This window comes from Fukomys damarensis, unplaced genomic scaffold, assembly GCF_012274545.1.
Source record: "Fukomys damarensis isolate Sample0158 unplaced genomic scaffold, DMR_v1.0_HiC HiC_scaffold_12, whole genome shotgun sequence".
In the NCBI taxonomy this organism is placed as follows: domain Eukaryota; kingdom Metazoa; phylum Chordata; class Mammalia; order Rodentia; family Bathyergidae; genus Fukomys; species Fukomys damarensis.
The window spans coordinates 43445368-43466214 of record NW_022900924.1 but is presented as its reverse complement, the minus strand read 5'-3'; the positions used below and the strand labels follow the sequence as shown (position 1 = coordinate 43466214).

At 42.2% G+C, this 20847-nt stretch overlaps 2 protein-coding genes and 1 non-coding gene across 4 annotated transcripts in view; 1 reads left to right on the top strand and 2 right to left on the bottom strand.

Annotated features, from left to right (window-relative positions):
* Positions 1-171, bottom strand: part of Fbxo45 (F-box protein 45) — a 13314-nt gene extending 13143 nt beyond the window's left edge. The window contains exon 1 of the mRNA XM_010624550.3: positions 24-171. Coding sequence (XP_010622852.1) covers positions 24-171 — 148 coding nt within the window. The remainder of the gene's footprint in view (positions 1-23) is intronic.
* On the top strand, positions 34-20847 carry Wdr53 (WD repeat domain 53). 2 transcript variants are annotated; one of them, XM_010624019.3, is made up of 4 exons: positions 34-203; positions 6928-7422; positions 20246-20425; positions 20504-20847. In XM_010624019.3, exons 2-4 carry the CDS (start codon positions 6940-6942, stop codon positions 20822-20824), a joined length of 984 nt encoding a protein of 327 aa, XP_010622321.1. In that variant the 5' UTR covers positions 34-203; positions 6928-6939; the 3' UTR covers positions 20825-20847. The 2 variants fall into 2 exon arrangements, with proteins under 2 accessions (XP_010622321.1, XP_010622319.1); XM_010624017.3 differs by having other exon boundaries at positions 37-203; positions 20246-20847.
* LOC117285825 lies at positions 9919-10021 on the bottom strand. The gene has a single exon (XR_004516923.1). It is a non-coding gene; the product is annotated as a U6 spliceosomal RNA (small nuclear RNA).

Here is a 20847-nt window from a genome sequence, read left to right as displayed (position 1 = left end):
CGCCCGGCCGCGCCGCTGCAAACCCCAGGCTCCGCCATGCGGGTTGAGGGCACCAAGCAAGGGCGCACGCCCAGCTCGCTCGCGTTTCCGCTCGGCCTCCGGATGTGACCGTTTGAGGGCGGTGCCTCGTTCCCCAAGCTTGCTGGGATTGGACGCTGCTGGTGAGGTCATCCCGAGGCGCCAAGGAGGCAACCGGGAAGCAGGTACGAGTCTTGGGAACGGTGGGTTTGGGGGTTGCCTTCTAATATCTGTTATGATCTGGTAGGCTCGCGGCGGTCTCTTAAGCTCTTTTTTATACAAAGTTTCTCTGTGTCACTTGGTTCCTGCGTCAGCCTCCAATTTAACGCGTGGAACATCTTCTTCCTGGTAAAGACCTTAGGTCTTTTTCTGGCTACGTGCGAGCCTCTTTCTTTACTTTGGGGTGCTGGGACGTCTTTTCCCCATCAGGCCCTGTTGCCCTGAATATGAGTACTTTATCAGGACGTCTGTCCCCGGCGTGCGTTTAGAAATTCAGGTGGCTATAAATGAATACCCTCTCCACCCATCCCCCCCAAGTTTGAATAACCTCAAAGTTCACCACAGTTAATCCTTGAATAAAATGTATTGCCAGATTCACCGGTTAGTTGGCAGATTAATGTTTTACACAGTTAAACATTCCAGTAGGGAGAGTGACATGGAGGCTATATTATAGATGGTTTCTTGAAAGAGGAAGAGTTTCAGCATTATTTGTTCATATGCATTTATCCTGCACGGCCCTGACAATTTTCTGATATCTTTTAAAGAACAAAAGATTGAGTTAGTCTTTTCTAGAAAAGAATTAGGGAAAAAAACCTAAAATTTTGTCTTCCAGTCAACATTTATTTGGTTCCCCTATGGATAGAATAGTAATAATAACTGTGAGTGAGGAATTGTACTAGGCTTTTTGCCGTTTTGTTTGTAGTGCTGGCGATCCCAGGGCCTTGAACATTCTAGGCAAGTGCTCTACCACTGAGTTGCATTGTCAGCCCCTTAAACTGGTTTCATTATAATTCTCAGGTAATTATTATAATGATAAGTTTCCCAGACTCGCTTAGTAGTTAACTCCAATGTCTTGCAATCTTTATGTAGTAAGAAATCGTGCCTGAAACTTCCTGCTGTGTTAATCCATTTCTTGTTCGCTAGTAAAACGAAATAGCTACTACTGTTCCTACCCTCTGATATAATTACGTGTTTATTACTTGCCTGTATCTTCTTCGTGGTTGCCTTTTTCACCAAGTTCAGAAACCCAAATTATTTTTTATTTCTTATCAATACCTGTGCCACTGACTTTCAACCTTTATTTGGGGGGGGTACCGGGGATTGAACTTGGGTACTGGAGCTTCCAGGGCAGGCCACAAAACCGCTGAGCTAAATCCCCGGCCCGACTTTCAACCATTTTGATTGCTATTAAGTGTCTCCACATCAAGACCAACCTTAGGAAGCCCAAACCTATGAAGAAAAGTTGATCTTCATTAATTGTAGCAAGGGTGACTCTTTCCTTAGAGCTGAACCAAATTTTGTCTGATAAGGGACTGGAGAAGTGCACTGAAAGTAGAAATCATTCAGTTATTAAAGACTTTGGCTTTTATCCTGACTCAGTACAAGTGCAGTAGAGCCTGGGAAGGATCTGATAATTCTGGTGCTCATTTAGTCACTGGGGTGACTTACAGTGGCATCCTAGCCTCCAAATAGCCCATGTAGGATCTCACAGTAGGAAAAAATTACCTTTATCACTCCCTTCTTTTTGGTACCAGGGAGTCAGGCAGAGGAACCACTAAGCTAAATCTCTGGCCCTATCACTCCCTTCTTTATAAGTCTTTTACCTGATCACTCCCTCCTCACCTTGCCCCCTTTCTTCATGTACAGTACCTCATTTTGTCCCCTGCTATTGATGACAGCCACCGTGGCACTCCACCCTTTCTAGAAATGCTCTCAGAATACCCCACCTTGCCCTCACCCACCATGATCTCATTAGGTGTTAGAAGGAAAGAACCTATTATCTAATTAAAGTAATCTACAAGAGAATGATTAATTGCTGTGCTTGACCTTTTTGGCAATTATACAGGAAAAGCAGCTTGTTGACTTGATACATGAATGTGGAATTTCTGGCACTTAACCTATTTCTGGTAGGCTTTCCAGTCCCAATCAGAAAAACAAGAAATAGTAGCTTGCCAAGAACCTACTTCTGAAACTGTTGTTATAATGGTCTCCTACTGGAGACCCCTGTGTATCCCAATCTCCTGTTCAGTGCTATGACACATGGTGAGAAGAAAGACTTACAGACAAAATTAAAGAGAAAAATGGACAGCCAGAATGGCCAGTGCTAAGCAGCAAAGACCTTGGCAAGCCAAAGCCATTGATATTTATTGGTGACATCATAGATCAGAGTAAAGGGGCTACATGTAGCTGTTAGGGATATGCTGTTGGTAGAGCAAGGTTTGTAAAGGAAGAGACAAGGCATTCTGGGTGTTGTGTTTTTTGTTTTTTGAGGGTACCAGGGATCTAACTCGGGACCTTGCACTTGTGAGGCAGGGGGCAGAATCACTGAGCTAAATCCCTGGCTGTTTTGTTTTCTTTCTTTCTTTTTTTTTTTTTTTTTTTTTTTTTTTTTTTTTTTTTTTTTTTTTTTGGTAACAGGGATCAAACTCTGGTCCTTAATGCTTGCAAGGCAGGTGCTGGAACCACTGAGCTAAATCCCCAGCCTGGCATTCTTGAATTAGTAACAGAACAGACAAAATATAGGTTGTAGTTAGCAAATAATCTTGTCCTTCTATTTAAGAAGGCTTGAATTTTGGGAATGGAATTTGGATGTGAGTCACTGACCTAGGCTGTGTGTTATCTCCTATGACATTTCTCTGGTCTGTGCCATGGCCATTGGTGGCAGGGGGGTGTTGATATTGACCCACACACTGTCCAAAATGCCCCTGTGAGTCACGTATACTTCAGTTGGACTCGTTGAAACATTCCGATTGCAAGGTTACTCTTTACTGCCTGCACTGCTTTCAGCCTGCTTCGGGCATGTTCAATGGGGCAGTCCCCCACAGAATCCAAATGTAATTACAGTTTTTCTTCTACCATAGTAGTCCACTTAAGATATTTTGATGTGGTCTTTGGATATGTTTCAGATAATAACCAATAATTTTAATTTTAGGGACTAAGCAAATGATTTTAGAGGCTGTAGTTGAATCCTTGATCATTACTAAGTGTGATAAATGTAAATTGATTAAAATTAAAAGTCTCACAGAGCTGGGCATGGTGGCACACGCCTGAAATCCCAGCACTTGGGAGGCTGAGGCAGGAGGATCATTGAGTTCAAGACCAGCCAGGGCTACATGGTGAGTTCCAGGTCAGTCTCAACGACATAGTGAGACCCTGTCCCCCAAAAAAACCCAAAAAAACAAAACAAAACAAAAAAGTCTCACAGAATTTATAGATTTTTTTGAGGCTTTTCCAACTTTTTTGACATTTCCAAAAATTGGTCTTCAATTTTCTGACTAGGTAGGTGATCAGTAAATATTATCCATGTCATTTAGAGTAGAAATTTAATTTATTTTTTACTCTTTGCATAGAGTTTAAGGTTTTGAACTGTTCTTGGTCCTGTGGAATTAATACAGGTTACTACTGGTTCTATTATGGAAAAATATATAGGAACTATATTGTTTATAATAATTCCCTTAACTATGAAAATCATTTATTGCCTAACTTCTCATACTTTGGGGTAGAGTTTAACTAAATGTACCTTTACAATTGAGTTAATTTTTTCCAGAAAAGAATTAGAAAGAAAACCTGCTAATGCCTTTGCCTGCCAGTCTGCATTTATTTGGATCTCCTGTAGATTAATGATACAGAAATAGAAGTACTAGAAGCCTTGTCTCATTCTTACTAAAAACCTGAAATCCAACCTAGAATCCAAAACCTGTATTCACACATGTAAAAACAAATCTTAAAGCTATATAGATTTCCTGATTTTAAAATTGATGTATCTGCCAGGCATGGTGGCACATGCCTCTAATCTCAGCACTTGGGAGGCTGAAGCAGGAGGATCACCGTGAGTTTGAGGCCAGTCCGGGCTGCATGGGAGTTCAAAGCCAGCCTGAACTACATAGTGAGACCCTGTTTCAAAATAGAATAGAATCAGATCAACATCTGCCGAGCATGGTAATGCATGCCTATAATCCCAGCACTCAAAAGGCCAATTTAGAGGATTGTAGTGAGTTGGAGGCCAGCCTGGACTACATAGTGAGTTCAAAGCTACCCTGAACTATGTAGCAAGACCCTGTCTTGGGGGTGCGGGGGGGTTGATTCATCATAGCAAAAAGTTAAACCCTAATTTTAAAAAGAGGTCAAACCCCTACAAATGCAAGATAAATTATTTGTGACTTAAATTGTTTTTCCTAAGCTAATTTAAGTTTCATATTTTAAGGTAAGATAGCATCTCTATTATATGTTGGTATGACGATTCCTAATTTTTTTTTTTTCCGGTACCAGGAATCAAACTCAGGACCTTGCACTTGCCAGGCATTTGCAGCACCACTGAGCTAAAACCCTGGCTGGACAATTCCTAAAATTAAATGACATCAGTACCTATATTTAAAATAATTTAAGAGTTGGGGCCCTGGGTTCAATCCCCAACACCAAATAACTAAATAGGTTATATATCATTTTTTTTCCTGTTTTTTCTGAACTTAGACTGATGTTCTGAGAATAGAAACTTTAGAGCAGGTTGCTAGATTTAGGTGATTGTTTTGAAACATAAATTTTGGAAATCTATCTCTATACCATTCATTGGATTAAATTCAAGTATCTTCTCGGAAAATGGTAAAGAAACTCTGGCCATTTTTCCTTTGTAAATTTTCCTTTGGCTTGTGAAATACAAAATTTGCTTGGTTGCTTTCATCTGACCATTACAGTTGTATAAATTGCCAATTCCTTTTTTATCCCTAACCGATAGGTACTTTGAATAGGGCAGTTATTATATGGCAACTCCAGTATGTATATATGGACTTAACAGGGAGCAGGAATCTTAAGTTTCACTCCTTAGTATGATTAAAAATATGTGAATACATTTAAAAGCAGTAATGGGCTGGGGATTTAGCTCAGTGGTTCTGAGGTCCTAAGTTCAATTCCTGGTACCAAATAAATAAATAAAAGCAGTAATGAATTAATAGCTTTGGGTCATTTTTGACACTCAAAAGATATTAATAAAACTTGTCAAGTGGAGTTGTCAGAAAAGGGTTTTCATTATTTGAACATATGGGATTCCTTTATATTGGATCCCGCATACAAATGCTGCAAGCCAAGTGCCTTGGACAAATTATTTAACATTTTCTGACCATGAGTTTTTTTGTTTTATTTTTTATTTGTTTTTGTTCAGCCTTGTACATACTCTACCACTCAGTTTCCCAGTCCTGAGATTTGAGTTTTATTATATATAAAACTAGAATAAAATTAATCAAAAGGATTGTTTTTAAAATACACTTATTCTGGAGATTTAGCTCATTGGTGCCATGCCTGCCTGGCAAGCACAAGGCCCTGAGTTCGATTCCTGGTACCAAGGGAAAAAAGACTTATAGGCCAAGTGGAGCTACACGCTTATATTCCTAGCACCTGGGAGGCTGAGGCAGGATTGCTGCAGGTTCAAAGCCAGCCTAAATAACATAGTGACCCTGTCTCAAAAAAAAAAAAAAGCCTCAAATAACCTATTGAGTCTCTCATGATAAGACCAAGGGTCTGCATTTTTATTCACTTCCCAAAGAATGATTAGTGTAATACAGCTTGTAAAATTCTTTTTTGTTTTGTTTTGCTTTTGTTACTGGGGATTGAACTCGGGTCCCTGTGCTTGGAAGGCAGGCAGTGGAACACTGAGCTAAATCCCCGGCCCTAGCTTGTAAAATTCTAACTTGCATCAGAATCGATCTGGAGGACTTGTTAAGACACATTGCTTGGTCCTGCCCCCTGGAGGTCAACATGCAGGTCTAGGGTAGGACCCAACAATTTCTATTTCTAACATATTTCTTTATGCTGCTAAGTTCACCACGTGTTGTTGGGAAATATACTTTGAGGCCACTGTTGTAGTACAGTATATATGATGCCACTTTGGCCAGCCTTATAAAAATAGGAAAAGTAATAATAGAAGTATTTGTTATGTATCAGACACCATGATATGTGTTTTTATGTATATCGTTGCATTCTCTCAATGATCCTATGAAATAGGTGTTATTATTATCATCCCCATTTTATAGAAAAGGAAAGTGACTTTTAAAAAACTAGAGTTTGGCCATAGAATTCACACTCTAAAATATTATCCATATAAAAAGTACAATATGATGATTATAGAGACATCTCTTTAAAAGACTTTCCTAATGTAAAATAAATATACTTAGTGTTTATTCTTACATGAGTCACACATCAAAGACTGGAGGTTCAGGTTTGCCTGGGGCCCTACTGGCAGGGAAGCCCGGTTAGGCATGTCCAGCCAGCACACCACAACCTTGAGTTCAGCTGTGAATTTAAAGTTAAGTGTCTTTTTTTTTCATTATTGTTACTGAGGGGTTTTTTCGTTTTGTTTTGTTTTGTTTTTTGTTTTTTTGAGACAGGGTCTCACTGTGTAGTTGAGACTGATCTGGAACTCTCTGTGTAGCCCAGGCTGGTCTCAAATCCTCCTGCCTCAGCCTCCTGAGTGCTGGGATTATAGGTGTGCACCGCCACACCCAGCTTTGTTACTGAGTTTTTTTTTTTTTTTTCAGCTTTAATTGAGTTTATTGGTACATTTTAGGGATACAGTACAGTTTGTTACTGAGTTTTTAAAGATGTCTTTTTTAAATGTTTAAATGAAATACTGCTTGTTATATTTCTCTGCTGCCATCAAGTTCTGGCCTAAAACATCATAGTTTTTCTTGCCCTTCACAGAGTCCCCTGACCATGATGGCAGTCAAGTGGACTGATGGACATTCTTCTCCCATCCTCTGCCTGAATGCAAGCAAAGATGGGCTAGTGGCTTCAGGAGCAGTGGGTGGAGATCTCACAGCGTGGGGTGAGGATGGGACACCGTTAGGACATGTGAGGTTCGCAGGTGCTGATGATGTGACCAGTGTTGTATTTTCCCACTCCTGCCCCACCAAGCTCTACGCTGCACATGGAGAAAGCATTAGCATCCTGGATGTCAGGGCCCTCAAAGATTCTCTGGAACATTTTCACATGAACGAAGAAGAAATCAATTGTCTTTCACTGAATGAAACTGAAAACCTGCTGGCTTCTGGTGACGACTCCGGGGCAATCAAAATACTAGACTTGGAAAATAAGAAAGTTAGCAGATCCCTGAAGAGACATTCCAATATCTGTTCCTCTGTTGCTTTTCGACCTCAGAGGCCTCAAAGCCTGGTGTCATGTGGCCTGGATATGCAGGTGATGCTTTTGCAAAGAGTACCTGGGTAATTTCTGAATGGGATTTGCTAAGAGTCAAGTTTGTTTTGTTTCATTTTGTTTTGACAGCACTGAGATTTGAACTCAGGGCTCTCTGTATGCTAAGCACATCCTCTACCACTGAGCTACCTCCTTAGCCTCTGAACTCGTTAATTGGCCAGGCTAACTCTATTGCATTATCTGTTCTCTATTAACATGTTTTTGTTGTGACCACATGGCATAGGGTCTGAAGCTGGGAGAGCAGTGGGAGATGAAGAAAAATGAAAACATCAAGATTATGCTTGAAAGCTGGGACCAGGTGGAGCCATGGCCTGTCGGGAGCTAAGGCTGTGGCCTAGACTGAATGTAGCGTGACTGTCTGATGATCGGGGCATGCACAGAGAGGGAGCCAGGAAGAAGGGTACATGGTGTAACTGTCTCCCGGGGCTGTGCCATCCAGGGTCTGCAATCTGTTTGACTATCTGGTCTATGAAGGAGAAAGGGAGTAGGGAGGAGGCAAAGGACCATCTTCAGGTTCCGCCCCTGGCATGTTTTATCCAGTTAGGAGCCCTAGGCTTGACTTCTACCTAGTAGGTTTTATTTACAGAGTATTCATTACTCTTTTAGTTTTTCTTTCTCTGTCTTTTAAGATATTTTTAAAACTTTACGGTTCAAATATTTGATTCTTAACATCTTTTCAGGCAGGAGGGTCCCGAAGGCACAGTCAATGCTACCCACTCCACAACTGTGATTTTTAAAATTTTTAAATGTAAAGGTAGGAAAAGAAGTATACTCTGCAGAGTGAATGTGAGCCACTTAAAAGTAGGAAAAGAGGTGCACTCTGCAGTGAGAGTGGGCCACTGAAAGAGAGCTCACAGTAGCCCCCCAGGTTTTGACCACCATCTTTTGGATTCCCATTCTGACGTCAGATCTAGGCCATCCTATCAAAACCCTGCTTAATGTCGTGCCAGAGGAATTGAAAATAGCAGTCTCTGATTGGTCCGAGTGCAGGGCTTGGGCCCATGTGTGTCCTAAAGCTCCATGATTGACAAGTCACACCACTTGCCCAGAGAGCTGACCACACCTAACCTCCTGCCTCATTTGCCCCTGAGACACATAAATCCGAAAAATTCCTTATGGAATGCTGAGGGTTTGGTGATCTCTGTCTGCATACAGCTGCTTCCTCCCAAAAGGGACTGTAACTGTAGGCCCTGCCTACTGAGGGTTATGTGCTGTCCAACTACCTTGGGATGTTGTGGCTTATTGCTGAGCTGAGAAAAACTTGACATCCAGAATCACAACTATGTTTTCTTTTTGGTTTTGGGTTTTTTTGTTGTTTGTTTTTTTGTTGTTGTTTTGTTTTGTTTGTTTTTTTGGTACTGGGGATCAAACTCGGGACCTTGTGCTTATGAGGTGGGCTTTGGCACTACTGAGCTCAATCGCCAGCCACCACAACTGTTGATTAAAAGGAAAGGTGAAGGGCCTGGCCTTGTTTTTTGTTTTGTTTTGATTTTTGGCCTTGTTTTTATATAAAATTTTGAAGTAAATTAACTGAAATAGAGTGTCAAGATCACATTAGATTCAAGGCTGGGTTTAGAAAGTGACATCACAAGTTCCTCAAACCAGAGGAAGACAAAAAATGTCTATAGTAGCTCTTCTGAGACACAGTGATTATACAACCTCTAAATTCCATTTCTACTCCAAGGCCTTGACCAGATCCTTTACAAACCTCCAACCTCGTGGTGGTATATCTGCCTGTGCGGTTGTGAGAAACTCCTACACAGCCACCTGAATATTGGCTATATGAAGTAGACTGTGGTGTATTGGGGGGGTAGAACTAAGGATTGAACCCAGAGCCTTCACATTGAGCCACATTCCCAGCCCTCACTCCCACCCCTTTTTGAGATATGGTCTCTGTATTCCAGGCTGGCCTTTAACTCTCTATGGCTTCAAACTCAGACTGATCTTCCTGCCTCAGCCTCCTGAATGTGCTGGGAGTACAGATGTGTGCCACCACGCTTTTAGAGTATCTGACTAGTCATTGTTTCATCTTCCAGCTATACCAGTTTTTCACCATTGACTAATGGATTAGTCACTAGGCCCAGCAGTAGGTATGCAAAAGTAACCTGGACTCTCTAGATTAGATAAGGAACGGGCATTCAGAATTTTCCATTGTACTTCAGTTCTAGGCGAGATGTTTTAGAGGCAGGCAGCCACAAGAAAAGTCTGTGAGGGTCAGGGATTTAGCTCAGTTTTTCTGCCTCGTGCCTCACTAGTGCAAGGTCCCAAGTTGGATCCCCGGTACAAAAAAAAGAAGAAAGAAAGAAAAGAAAAGTCTAGGAGGAAACAGATACCTGTAAAAAGAAGGTTTAGGCCTATTTAGTTTTGGTCTATTTTGATTTGTCTGGCAAAATATTGTAAATACACTGTTCATTAATTTCTACACTGAGTTGTAATGTGACAGCAGCAGCCAAGAAAGCACAGCTATGCTTTTTCTTTTAAAATATGGAACACTTCACAAATTTACATTTCATCCTGATGCAGGGGCTGTTCTGATCTTCTTTGTGTCATTCCAGTGTTAGTGTGTGCTGCCAAAGCAAGCACTTTGTGTGTGTGCTGGTGTTCACACCCAGAACCTCACACATGCTGGATGAGCCTCTACCACTGAGCCCACAGCCCCAGCCCCATAGCCATGCATTTAAGAGATTACTTCCCACTGGGCATGGTGGTGCATGCCTATAATCCCAGCACTTGGGAGGCTGAGGCAGGAGGATTACAAATTTGAGCCCAGCCTGGGCGGCTGAGCAAGATCCTATCTCAAAATAAAAAATAAGAAAAGCTGAAGACAGCTAAATTGTAAAGCAGCCCTCTAGTCAATCCCCCGTACCACCCAGAAAAAAAGAAGGGTTTTGTTTTTTAATGAACTATGCAGTTCAGACCAGTCTTGAACTCACTGTGTAACCCAGGCTGGTCTTAAACTTAAAGCAATCCTTCTATCTCAGCCTCCTGAGAGCTGGGGTCACAGGCATGCACCACCACACCCAGCTGGACAGAGAGTTTTTTTCCCTCATTGAGTTATTGGTACATTTTAAGTATACAGTGCAGTTACATTCATCATTGGGATCTTGTACCTTTGCATGACAGGTCTTGGTTCTCATTTTTTCCCCTTACCCCTGCCCTCCCTTCACCCCCTCCTCCCTTCCCTATTTACAAACACTTTATTTCCATTTTCTCTTTTTTTCTTTTCCCTTATTTCCTTTCCCCCACCCTTCTCACTTCCCCTACACCTTTAGCCCTTTTCTTCCTATTTCGTATTGTCAATTATACCATTAGGATCTTATGTACAATTATAGTATCACCACTCCTCTTCAATATAGTTCTGGAAACAGCTACAGCAATTAGACAAGAGAAAGAAATTAAAGAAATAAAGATAGGAACTGAAGAAGTTAAACTGTCATTATTTGCTGACAATATGATACTCTACATTGAAGGCCCAAAAAATTGGACAGAGATTTTAAAAGCAGAGTGTGATGTGTTAAGATACTCAAGAGAGCTTGATTTCTCTCTCTCTCTCTCTCTCTCTCTCTCTCTGTCTCTCTCTCTCTCTCTCTGTTTTGTTTTGTTGAAACAGGATCAGGGTCTCACTGTGTAGTTCAGGCTGGCCTTGAACTCACTTTGTAGCCCAGGCTGGCCTCAAGTTCATGATCATACTGCCTTAACATCCCAAATGCTGTGATTACATGTGTGCACCATTGTGCCCAGGTACAGTGCTTATTTTGTAAATAGCAAAAAAATATTTATAAAATACGTGTTAAGGTATAAAGAATAGTGTTAAATACCTGTGTTCCTACCACTCAACTTTTAGTTTTTTTCTTATAAAGACCTTTGAAAATTAGAAATCACCATGTATCATTCATATAATTTTTTTTTTAAATGTGGTGTGTGTATTTGTGTGAGATGCATGAGAGCCAACCCAGGGCTTCACACATGCCTGGCACACACTTCCCTGAGCTGTACTCCAAGCCCCAGAGTTGTCATGTTTCTGTAGAGTACACATTGACCTCCTCAGCCCTCCTCATTTCTGCATCTGATGACAGATGGTTCAAAGGTTTGTTGTTCACATGGCATTCAGAAGATCCTTAGTACCCATGCTTAGGGATCAGGATGTTAGAGGAGGCTCTTTATCTTGAAAGGAGTTTGTGTGTGAAAAGAAATTTTTTTTGTAAGGGAATAATTTTTTAGTAGAATCACTGCGATGTGTTTGCATTCACTTCTGAACATCTGCTAGCTGTCTTCTTGCTTTCCTTTTAACCTCTTGCAGAACTATCAGCCTCAAATTCTATTTTCCCCCCCCTTCAGTGTTTCTGGCTCTTCTGGTCAGGATATTAACTGCTTGAGCAACTGCTTGAGAAATCAAGTGTGAAACACCTTAGAGTCTTTGGCAGTTCCAGATAATGAAGCACAAAGGGTGGGCTGGGGGAGGCTTCTGTGGCAGAGCACTTGCCTAGCATATGCCAGGGTTTGATTCCCCAACACCCAGAGGGAAAAAAGATACCTAAGGAGGATGTAGGAACAACCTGGAATCCTTAACACTTGGAAATAACCCTGGAATTGGTAGAATCTTGGATGACTTAATACATTTTTTTTAAGAGTAGGAAAAATTATTGTGAAATACGAATAGCTTCTGAGAGACAGGAGGAGTCCTGAATGGGTTGCCAATGAGCCCACCTTTCTGAGAAAGTTTTATAGAGCAAAATCACAAGGTAGGTGCAACATGAGTCAAAACAAGTATAGCCACTTGGCTAATAGCGATCCAGTAGTAGCCAGGGTATATTGATGATATCATTAAACTTGGTCCATAATTTATCATCTTAGTCTTGTCTTTAGTCTTAGTAATTTCAGTTTTAGTAGTTTTAGTCTTAGTCTTAGTGGTTGGGAGAGGATGGCCAACCCCTAATGAGATAATGGTTTATTTATACAGGAAATCTCACAATGGTAGTGAGAATCTCACCAATAATCTTAAACTTCTGTTTATCCCTAGGGAAGTATGTAAATCTGGCCAGTGTGACTTTAATCTTCAGATGCGCCTCTGGCCACAGTTCTGATGTGTTCTCCTATTCTGCACTAACTCCCTTGAGGGGCTAGCCCTTCTGACTGCCTATAATATTTCTACCTTACTTAGCTGTCTATACCATTATCCCCTCTAAAGAGATATCTCTAAATTTGGTTAGGGGAGAATGAGCGTAGTTTTCATCTAGGCTGCTTCAAGCTGAGAAGGGTCAGTGTAGGGGAGACTGCAGTCAGGGGCCTTCTCCGGAGAGCTAAGCTAAGGGCCTCAGATAGAAGTCATGTTGCAGTTGCAGTTTATTTAGCACTGAGGAACTCCCTTCACAACGTCAATCTAATGGATCCCAGTAGAAGGAGTCTGGCACATTTGTTGTTAGTTCCATCTGCGCAATCACTTACAGTTTGGTAGCCTCGGTTATAGTTGTTTTAGAAGTTGGATTCTTCCGTTTGCATTCTCTATTTTATCTCTGGTGGGTAGGCAGGCCATACATGGGTGCAGAATATTAAACCACTCTTTGTCAACTATTAAACCACTGTTTCCCAAGGAGGATCAAACAGATCTTAGTGTAAGAAGACATTCCAAAGGAATAAGAGAATTCAAAATTGTTTCTCAAAAGCAAGGGGAAAAATAGGCATCTCTTTTAATCCCTACTTGATGTTTTAATCCCCTCAAGTGAAATGCTGCAAAGCAGGTGACTGCTATCCAGGAGTGACCAGAAGATAGTTCAGGCTAGATGATCCACTCTTACCAGGCACACCCCTACTTTCTCCGGGAACTCACATTCCCAACTCCAAAGTGTGTTTCCAAAAGTCTGAGCTACAACTGATTCCTGGCCATCTTTAAAGAAGGAAGTGTTGCTAGCAAAATTAAACCAATGATCAAGAGATCTAAACAACTGATTTCCAAGTCTTTGAAAGAGAATGAGAGGAAAAAAAGGGAAGATTGCAAAGAGTCAGAGCAAAAGGTCATCTCTAGAGGTAGAAGCAAGTAATGGCTCAGAAAAATCCTGCTCTGGGCACTGTGGGGGACCAGCCCCCACTAGTCCAACAGTACCTGAAGGAGAGAGTGAGGATTGAAAAGTAAAGACACTCTAGGCAGAGTGGAGACAAAAGACTGTCTGCTTTAATTGAGGCAACCTGGTTATTTATACACACATTATCAGCACATTATCTTGTGTAGATACACAAGAAACATCTGCAGAAAGACACCACAAGAGAATGTTTAGACACCATAATATTTTACGATTCCTAAGGTCAAAAGGTATTCACATGCACTTTGGGCTGGAATGTTCTTTTTATTTGATCACAGTGGCTTCATTAAGTTGATAGATTAGCTCCTTGTTAACCACTTGTAGTTTTCTGCATACTATTGTTAGGTGAGAGTTTCAGTTTCCCCACAGGGGACTATAGAAAAGAAGTCACTGAGACATTGTGTTATCTACCTAATCATCTAGGCATCCTCCCTGGGCAGCAAGGCGACACTATGCTTTAAACAAAATCCACTCTACACATTTCTGTGTCTCTACATCTGTAAAACACTTAGGAAACCCACAAGTTAAAACCTAAACTCATTGTCTGGCAACCACAACGTACACAAAAGTACCTCCCTCCCCTACACACATATGTTGAAAGAATCAGGCTTAGGAGGAGAGAGGCAGGAGGTTGGGCCTTTTTGAGTATGAGGCTGTGGCATAAAAGTAATTTTAGAAATTCTCTCCTGAACTGAATGTGTTTCGGACCCTTAAGTATAATCCTTAGGAAACAGGTCCTTCTTTTGTCATCCAGAAGGCAGTTCTTTCCACTGAGTCTCAGGTTTCAATTTTCTGTACCTGCTGGAAGGGAAATTGTGCCCAGAACACTAGCAGAGAGATCACCTTCATGTCTGTTCACCTGTGCAGGCAAAATTCCGATGTCTCATCTGACCCAGAGGTGGGGTATGTGTTTCTCAGTGAAGATGATTTCCCTGTCTTCGGTGTTAACAAGCGCTCATTTTCTATGGGTTCCACTTGGAAGTTCTTAGTTGTTGGATAGAAGGGAAAGGCTGAGACAGATTGGAGCTATGACCTTTTCAGAGTCTCTCTCTCTAATCTTTGGAAGAAACATGCCTCAAAAAAGGGGGTGGAGTACAAAGTGAAAGAAAAAGATCAGAAATGAGATTAGAGGATGGAAAGTCCTCTTGCACTCTCACAATGAGTTAGTGAGACAGTTTGCCCGTGAGTCGTCATTCTCAGCCTGGAGGCTAGAATGGGGCATCTCAAGAGCTAAGACTGCCTCCTCACCAAGGGAACATGTGACCTAGAAAGGAGACTGAGGCAGAACAGGCCTGACATTTCCTGCCATGAGCGTGGAGGGGAATCGGGCCAGACTCTTCAGTGAATTCTGTCCTCTCAGATTTAAGGTCAGCAGCCATACTGTCACAAATAACTGGCTGAGGGAGTGTCAGATCTGTAAGAGGCATTTACATGTCACAAACTAGATTTTATTTTATTTATTTTCTCTCATTGAGTTTATTGGTACATTCTAGGTATACAGTACAGTTACATTCATAATTGGGATCTTGTACCTGTATATGACAGGTCTTGGTTCTCATTTTTCCCCTTATCCCTGTCCTCGTAGATTTTATTTTTAAAAAACATTTTACAGGGCCAGGATTTAGCTCAGTGCTTCCAGCACCTGCCTCACAAGTGCAAGGACCTGAGTTCAATCCCCGGTACCAAAAAAAAAAACCAAAAACAAAAACATTTTACAAATTCATATTTTGGTTAGTATCAAAGTCCACTAGGGAATGTTCTAATATTACTTTTCCTGGTTCTGCTTGTCTGAAATATGACAATAACCATAATAACCAAGCAAAAAAACTGGTCAAGCTAGGAATACGAGTAAATTCAGCAATTAATAAATCCATATACAAAACAGTCATCTAGCACCCATCTTGCAGAAATGAAATAAAATTTCCCATCAAAGAAACATACTCTTCCCATGTTTTCAAATTAAATTTACCATCACTTGACAAAAAGCAAGGCACAAAAAGACAAACATGAAAGACAAGGCATAAGCAATTGGCAAACAAGAATGACAATTTCTGATTACCTAAATGAGTCACAATCCAACATCAGTGAGACAAAAGCAAACTCTTACCTCCTTCCAGTTGTCCCAGTAGAATCTCCAAAATGATATAGGGGGAAAATGTTATTCCCAACCTGCTAGATGTCAGATACACAAACTCAGCCAAGTTTGTGTTCCCCAAAGTAGAAGAATGAATTCTGAGGAATAATGGAGGTTAAGAATAGGAAAAACAGGTCCAGGGATTTAGCTCGGTGGTTCCTCTGCCTGCCTTGCAAGTGCAAGGACCCGAGTTCAATCCCTGGTACCAAAAAAGAAGAAGAAGAAGAATAGGAAAAATTTCCTCCTCTTGCTGCTTTTGCTATCTTCTGGAGCCCCTCTGCTACCCTGTCTTAGAGCCAGCTGATTATGGACTGAAACCTGTATGCACTCTAAGATAAACGAATGTTTCCCCCTTTAACTTGGGGTATCAGCTGTTTTTGTCTCAGCAAGGAGAGAAAAGTAAGTAATGCAAATTTGGTACCAGAGACGTGGTGTTGCTGTTACATTACCTGGCCATGTGGCTCAAGAGCTTCAGAACTGGCTTGTGGGAGGGGAAGAGTTAGGAAAGATTTGGAGATGCCAGCTGAAGAAGCAGAGCTGGACCTCCTTAGGCTGTTCTGTATGGGAGATAATGGTTAGGGTCCAGAAGATCAGAAAGCCAGTAAAGACCAGGTGAAGGAGGTTTCTGCTGGGAAGGACTGCATTGGCTCCTGGACTCCAAATGATGTGTGTTATATCTTGGCAGAAAGTTTGTCTGCATTTTGTTCATGTCCAAAGACTGCCTGAGAGTGAGATTAAGGGCAGTGGACTAATCTGGCAGAAGAAATTTCAAGGTAATCTAATGTTCAGATGGTGGCATGGCTACTGTTGGGGGCTTTTAGCCAGATTTATGGTGAGAAGGGCAAAGAGCCAAGAAGAATGATTCAGAATGTTTTGAGTTTAGGCAGAAAGTGACTACAGTAAAGTTTTGGCCTGCAAAGATAGAGCAGAGGGGACTGGGCGTGGTGGCACACACCTATAATTCCAGCACTCTGGAGGCTGAGGCAGGAGGATCGCTGTGAGTTCAAAACCAGCCTGGGCTACATAGTGAGTTTCAGGTCAGTCTCAACTACATAGTGAGACCCTGTATCCAAAAAAAAAAAAAAGAGAGAGAGATCTTGATTGCAGAGAAGGAACAGGATACAAAAGATGGGCTGAGGACATTACAAGCCTCAGAATTTCAAAAGTGAAAGAATTTGCTTTGAGAAAAAAAAACCCAAAGTACCATGTTCCAGAATGGTGGTGGTAGCCTAGGGAATTCGTTCCTCAGAATTGGGTTGAGTGCCCAGCAATCCAGGCACTCAGCCCCTACAGCCAAGAGAGAAGGAAGACTGGCTACCACTGCTCCAGCTGGCAGCAGACCTTAGCATTATCCGCATGGTGCTGGTTTTAGGTGCATGCAGAATGCAGGAGTTGTGGGGTCAGTATGGCTATCCCCCAAATTTCAGAAAACGGCCCAGGAGGGCAGTGTGTAAAGCTGTGACTGCAGCTAGAGGTTCACTGGAGACCCCAGAAGTTTGGAAAAGCCAGAATCATGGGTCATCTGAGGAAAGCTGCAAAGAGGGAGCAGAAACAGCCCCAGAGAGAAGCGATGGCAGGTCCAACCGCAGAAATACCCTGGGGGTAGAGCCACCGAGCCCTTTGGAGTTTACAACTTGCAAGATTGCCAGGAATGGTGGGATTTAATGTTTGTCCTGCTGGATTTTGGACTTGCCTTGGCCCCATTCCTTCGTATCCCTCTGTTGCACTCTTGGAATGGGAACGTCTATCTTGTGCCATTGAGTGTTGGAAGTGTTTCATTTTCTTTTCATTTGTACAGGGGACTGAGTTTGCCTTAAATCACAGAGGAGACTTTAGACTTTATGCTGAAACTGTTAGGACTTTGGCAGCTCTTAGAGATGGACTAAATGCCTTGTGTGTAAAGGAATGCACGTGAGTCATTGTGGGGCTAGGGCAGAATGCTGTGGTTTGGGTCTTGATGTCCCCTCAGAATCCTCAGGTCATAGGTGGCTGAATCTAGAATGTGGGATGCTGGGATCAAGGGCGTGTGGTTACTAAACCACTACAAGACTGATTGGTTTGGCACCACCCTAATCCAGGTAGTCTGAGTAAGATAGAAGGAGCAGAAAGACTGTTAAGGCCCCTTGTTGTTGCTTCTGCTACCCTGTGGACACCATGAGTTGTTTTTCCCCTGTAACTGCCCCTCTGTGTGCACTACTCTGCCTTGGAACCGGCTGATTATGGACTGAAACCTCTACAAACTGTGAGCTAAATAAACTCTTTCCCCTTTAACTTTGAGTGTTGGGCATTTTGTCTCAGTAATGAGGGAGAAGCAACTAATATAATACCTGGTTTCAAATTATACTACAAAGCCATAGTAAGTAACAAAAACAGGATAATGCTGGCACAAAAATAGATCTGTGCTTTCCTTCCTGGGAGTGTTTTTTTTTTCTTAGTGACCATCAAGTAGAGAAAAATACAAAGATGATAAAAATAAAAGGAAGAAAATTTACTGGGGAAATAGGAGTAGCTCCCGAGAAATAGGAGGGGTCCCAAATGGGTTGCTCGACTTAACAGATTTAGAGGATTTAAAACATACAAAACTGTTTCAGCTGCTGAAAATATATTTTGGATGTCTTAGTAGGACAGGAAATGTGATCCTGGTATTCCAGGGGCCATGGGAGAGAGAACTGGGGGTGCCTGCCAGTGCAGTGAACCAACAGGTTCTGTAATCGGGTTTCCTGTGTTGATTGTTAACAGCATTAGTGATGCTAATCTTAGTAGTCCAGATCTATGCTTTTGATTAAACAAAGTCATGCTCATCCTTAATATCCATTAAAACTATGGGCTGTTTACCGGGCGTGGTGGCGCACGCCTTTAATCCCAGCACTTGGAAGGCTGAGGCAGGAGGATCACTGTGAATTGGAGACCAGGCTGGGCTACATAGTGAGTTCCAGGTCAGCCTCAACTACATAGTGAGACCCCTGTCTCAAAAAGCAAACAAACAAAAAACCTACGGGCTGTTAATTCAGGGATGACAGTGGGTTATAAAAGCTGTCCTCTTTGAAAGTGTTTCATATATATATATATATAGGGTTTTTTGTGTTTTTTTTGTGTTTTTTTTTTGGTACTGGGGATTGAACTCAGGACCTTGCATTTGCAAAGCAGGCGGTAGAACTGCTGAGCTACATCCCCAGCCCAAGACTACTTTTTCAAATCAAATCAGTTGAAATGGGAAACGAATCAGTGTGTTGTAGTATAGAGTCCATTCACAAAGTCTTTTTGTTTTAAACATGTTTTAACTACCATATTGTTTAAATCAACCTAATAGATGCAAGCTCACTGTTGGGAATGACAACAAAAAAGCCCGTTGTGACACTGGGATATCACATTGATCCGCAGACACACTTGGAATTTCTGCTCTTTCCAGGGTGTGATAGGCACTAGCAAGGGTAAATTAAATCTCAAGAAGCAGAAAAGTTAGTAATTAGGCAGTTCATCAGGCAGTAGATATAAGATGGAGAAGTAGTCTGGGGTGGCTCGGAGAACCTACTTGGAGGGACAGGGATGGACAGTTTAAGCCTCTAGGGTGGGTAAATCGGGGTAAGTGGAAAGGAAAGGAAAGCAGAGGGGAAAGGATTCCAAATAATTTAAGTGATACTTAGTTTATGTAGTTCATAAGACTTATAATCAGCATAGACTAAAAGTAACAATTTTCGGACCAGTTCTCCTATGTTGCCGAGACTGACCTCAAGCTCCTGGGTTCAAACAACCCTCCTGCCTCAGCCTCCCAAGTAGCTGGAACTATAAGGACATGTCAACGCACTTGTCATAACTTTCAGTTTTACTTGAAACGGAGAGACATTTAGAAAAAGTGGCAGCTACTTAATAGTATGCATTAATAGGGTCTATTTGTCATTATTTGGGACAGTGGTGGCACATCTATTCCACACAGGCCACAGTGGGCACGCAGAGCCCTCTCTGTCAGTACATGAGCCAAATCTCCTCAATCTCAGCCCAGCAGCCGAGCATTCAGGTTTAGTTACGGTGTTGGCACTGTGATTAATAAGCAGGTTTGGGGTTGCAGTGTGGACACTTGTCACTGATTTAGGACCTTCTTTTGTCACTTTTCTGTCTGCATTTTGGTTTTAGTCTAGATTTAAGTAGCATTTGGCTGGCATGTGTGGTGGTAGGATCTGCTTTTTTGGTGTGTTTTTGGTTTTTGGTTCTTTTTCCTTTTTTTTGACGCAGAGTCTCGATATGTAGTTCGGGCTGGCCTTGAACTCACTGTCCAGGCTGGCTTTAAACTTGCTGAAATCCTCCTGCTCCAGCATTGCAAGCACTGGGATTACAGGTGTGTGCCACTGTGCCCAGCTTTTGGTTTTTGGTTTTTTTATACTGCTAGGAAGGTGTCTACCAATCATTCTCAGACGACTTGGGTGATTTTATGAGAAGTTGAGTAAGCACTATGAGAAAAGGTAGAACTCTGGGGCCAGAGATTCAGTTTAGTCGTTCTGCTATCTGCCTCGCAAGTGCAAGGGCCCAAGTTCATTCCCTGGTACCAAAAAAAAAAAAGGCCAGAGCTCTGTGTGACTGTGACCTCATCTTGTTTCAGGTGATACTGTGGAGTCTGCAGAAGGCCCGGCCGCTCTGGATCACACATCTCCAGGAGGATGAGCCAGAAGAAACGGAAGGCCCACAGTCTCCCGGCCAGCTCCTAAACCCTGCCCTCGCCCACTCCATCTCCGTGGCGTCGTGTGGCAACATTTTCAGCTGTGGTGCAGAAGATGGCAAGGTGCGAATCTTCAGGGTGACGGGAGTCTCGTGTGAACAAGCACTGGGATTTAAGGGCCACACTCTGGGGGTGTCTCAGGTCTGCTTTCTGCCAGAATCCTATTTGCTGCTCACTGGAGGGAACGATGAGAAGATCATGCTGTGGGACGTGAGCTGCAGAGCTGAAAAAAACCAGAAGAGTCCTGCGAAACATACCCACGGGAAGAAAACCAAGCAGGGTGGGAACGGTAACGCTGCAGCAGCAGGCGGAGGACAGCGCAGCAGGATGGCCCCAAAGGTGAGCATTGAGCACGGAGACAAAGTGAACTGGCTCGTGGGTACAAAAATAAAGGGGCAGCAACACATATTAGTAGCTGATCAAACCAGTTGTATATCTGTATATCCTTTAAATGAGTTTTAAATTCAATAAAGACATTTGAAGAA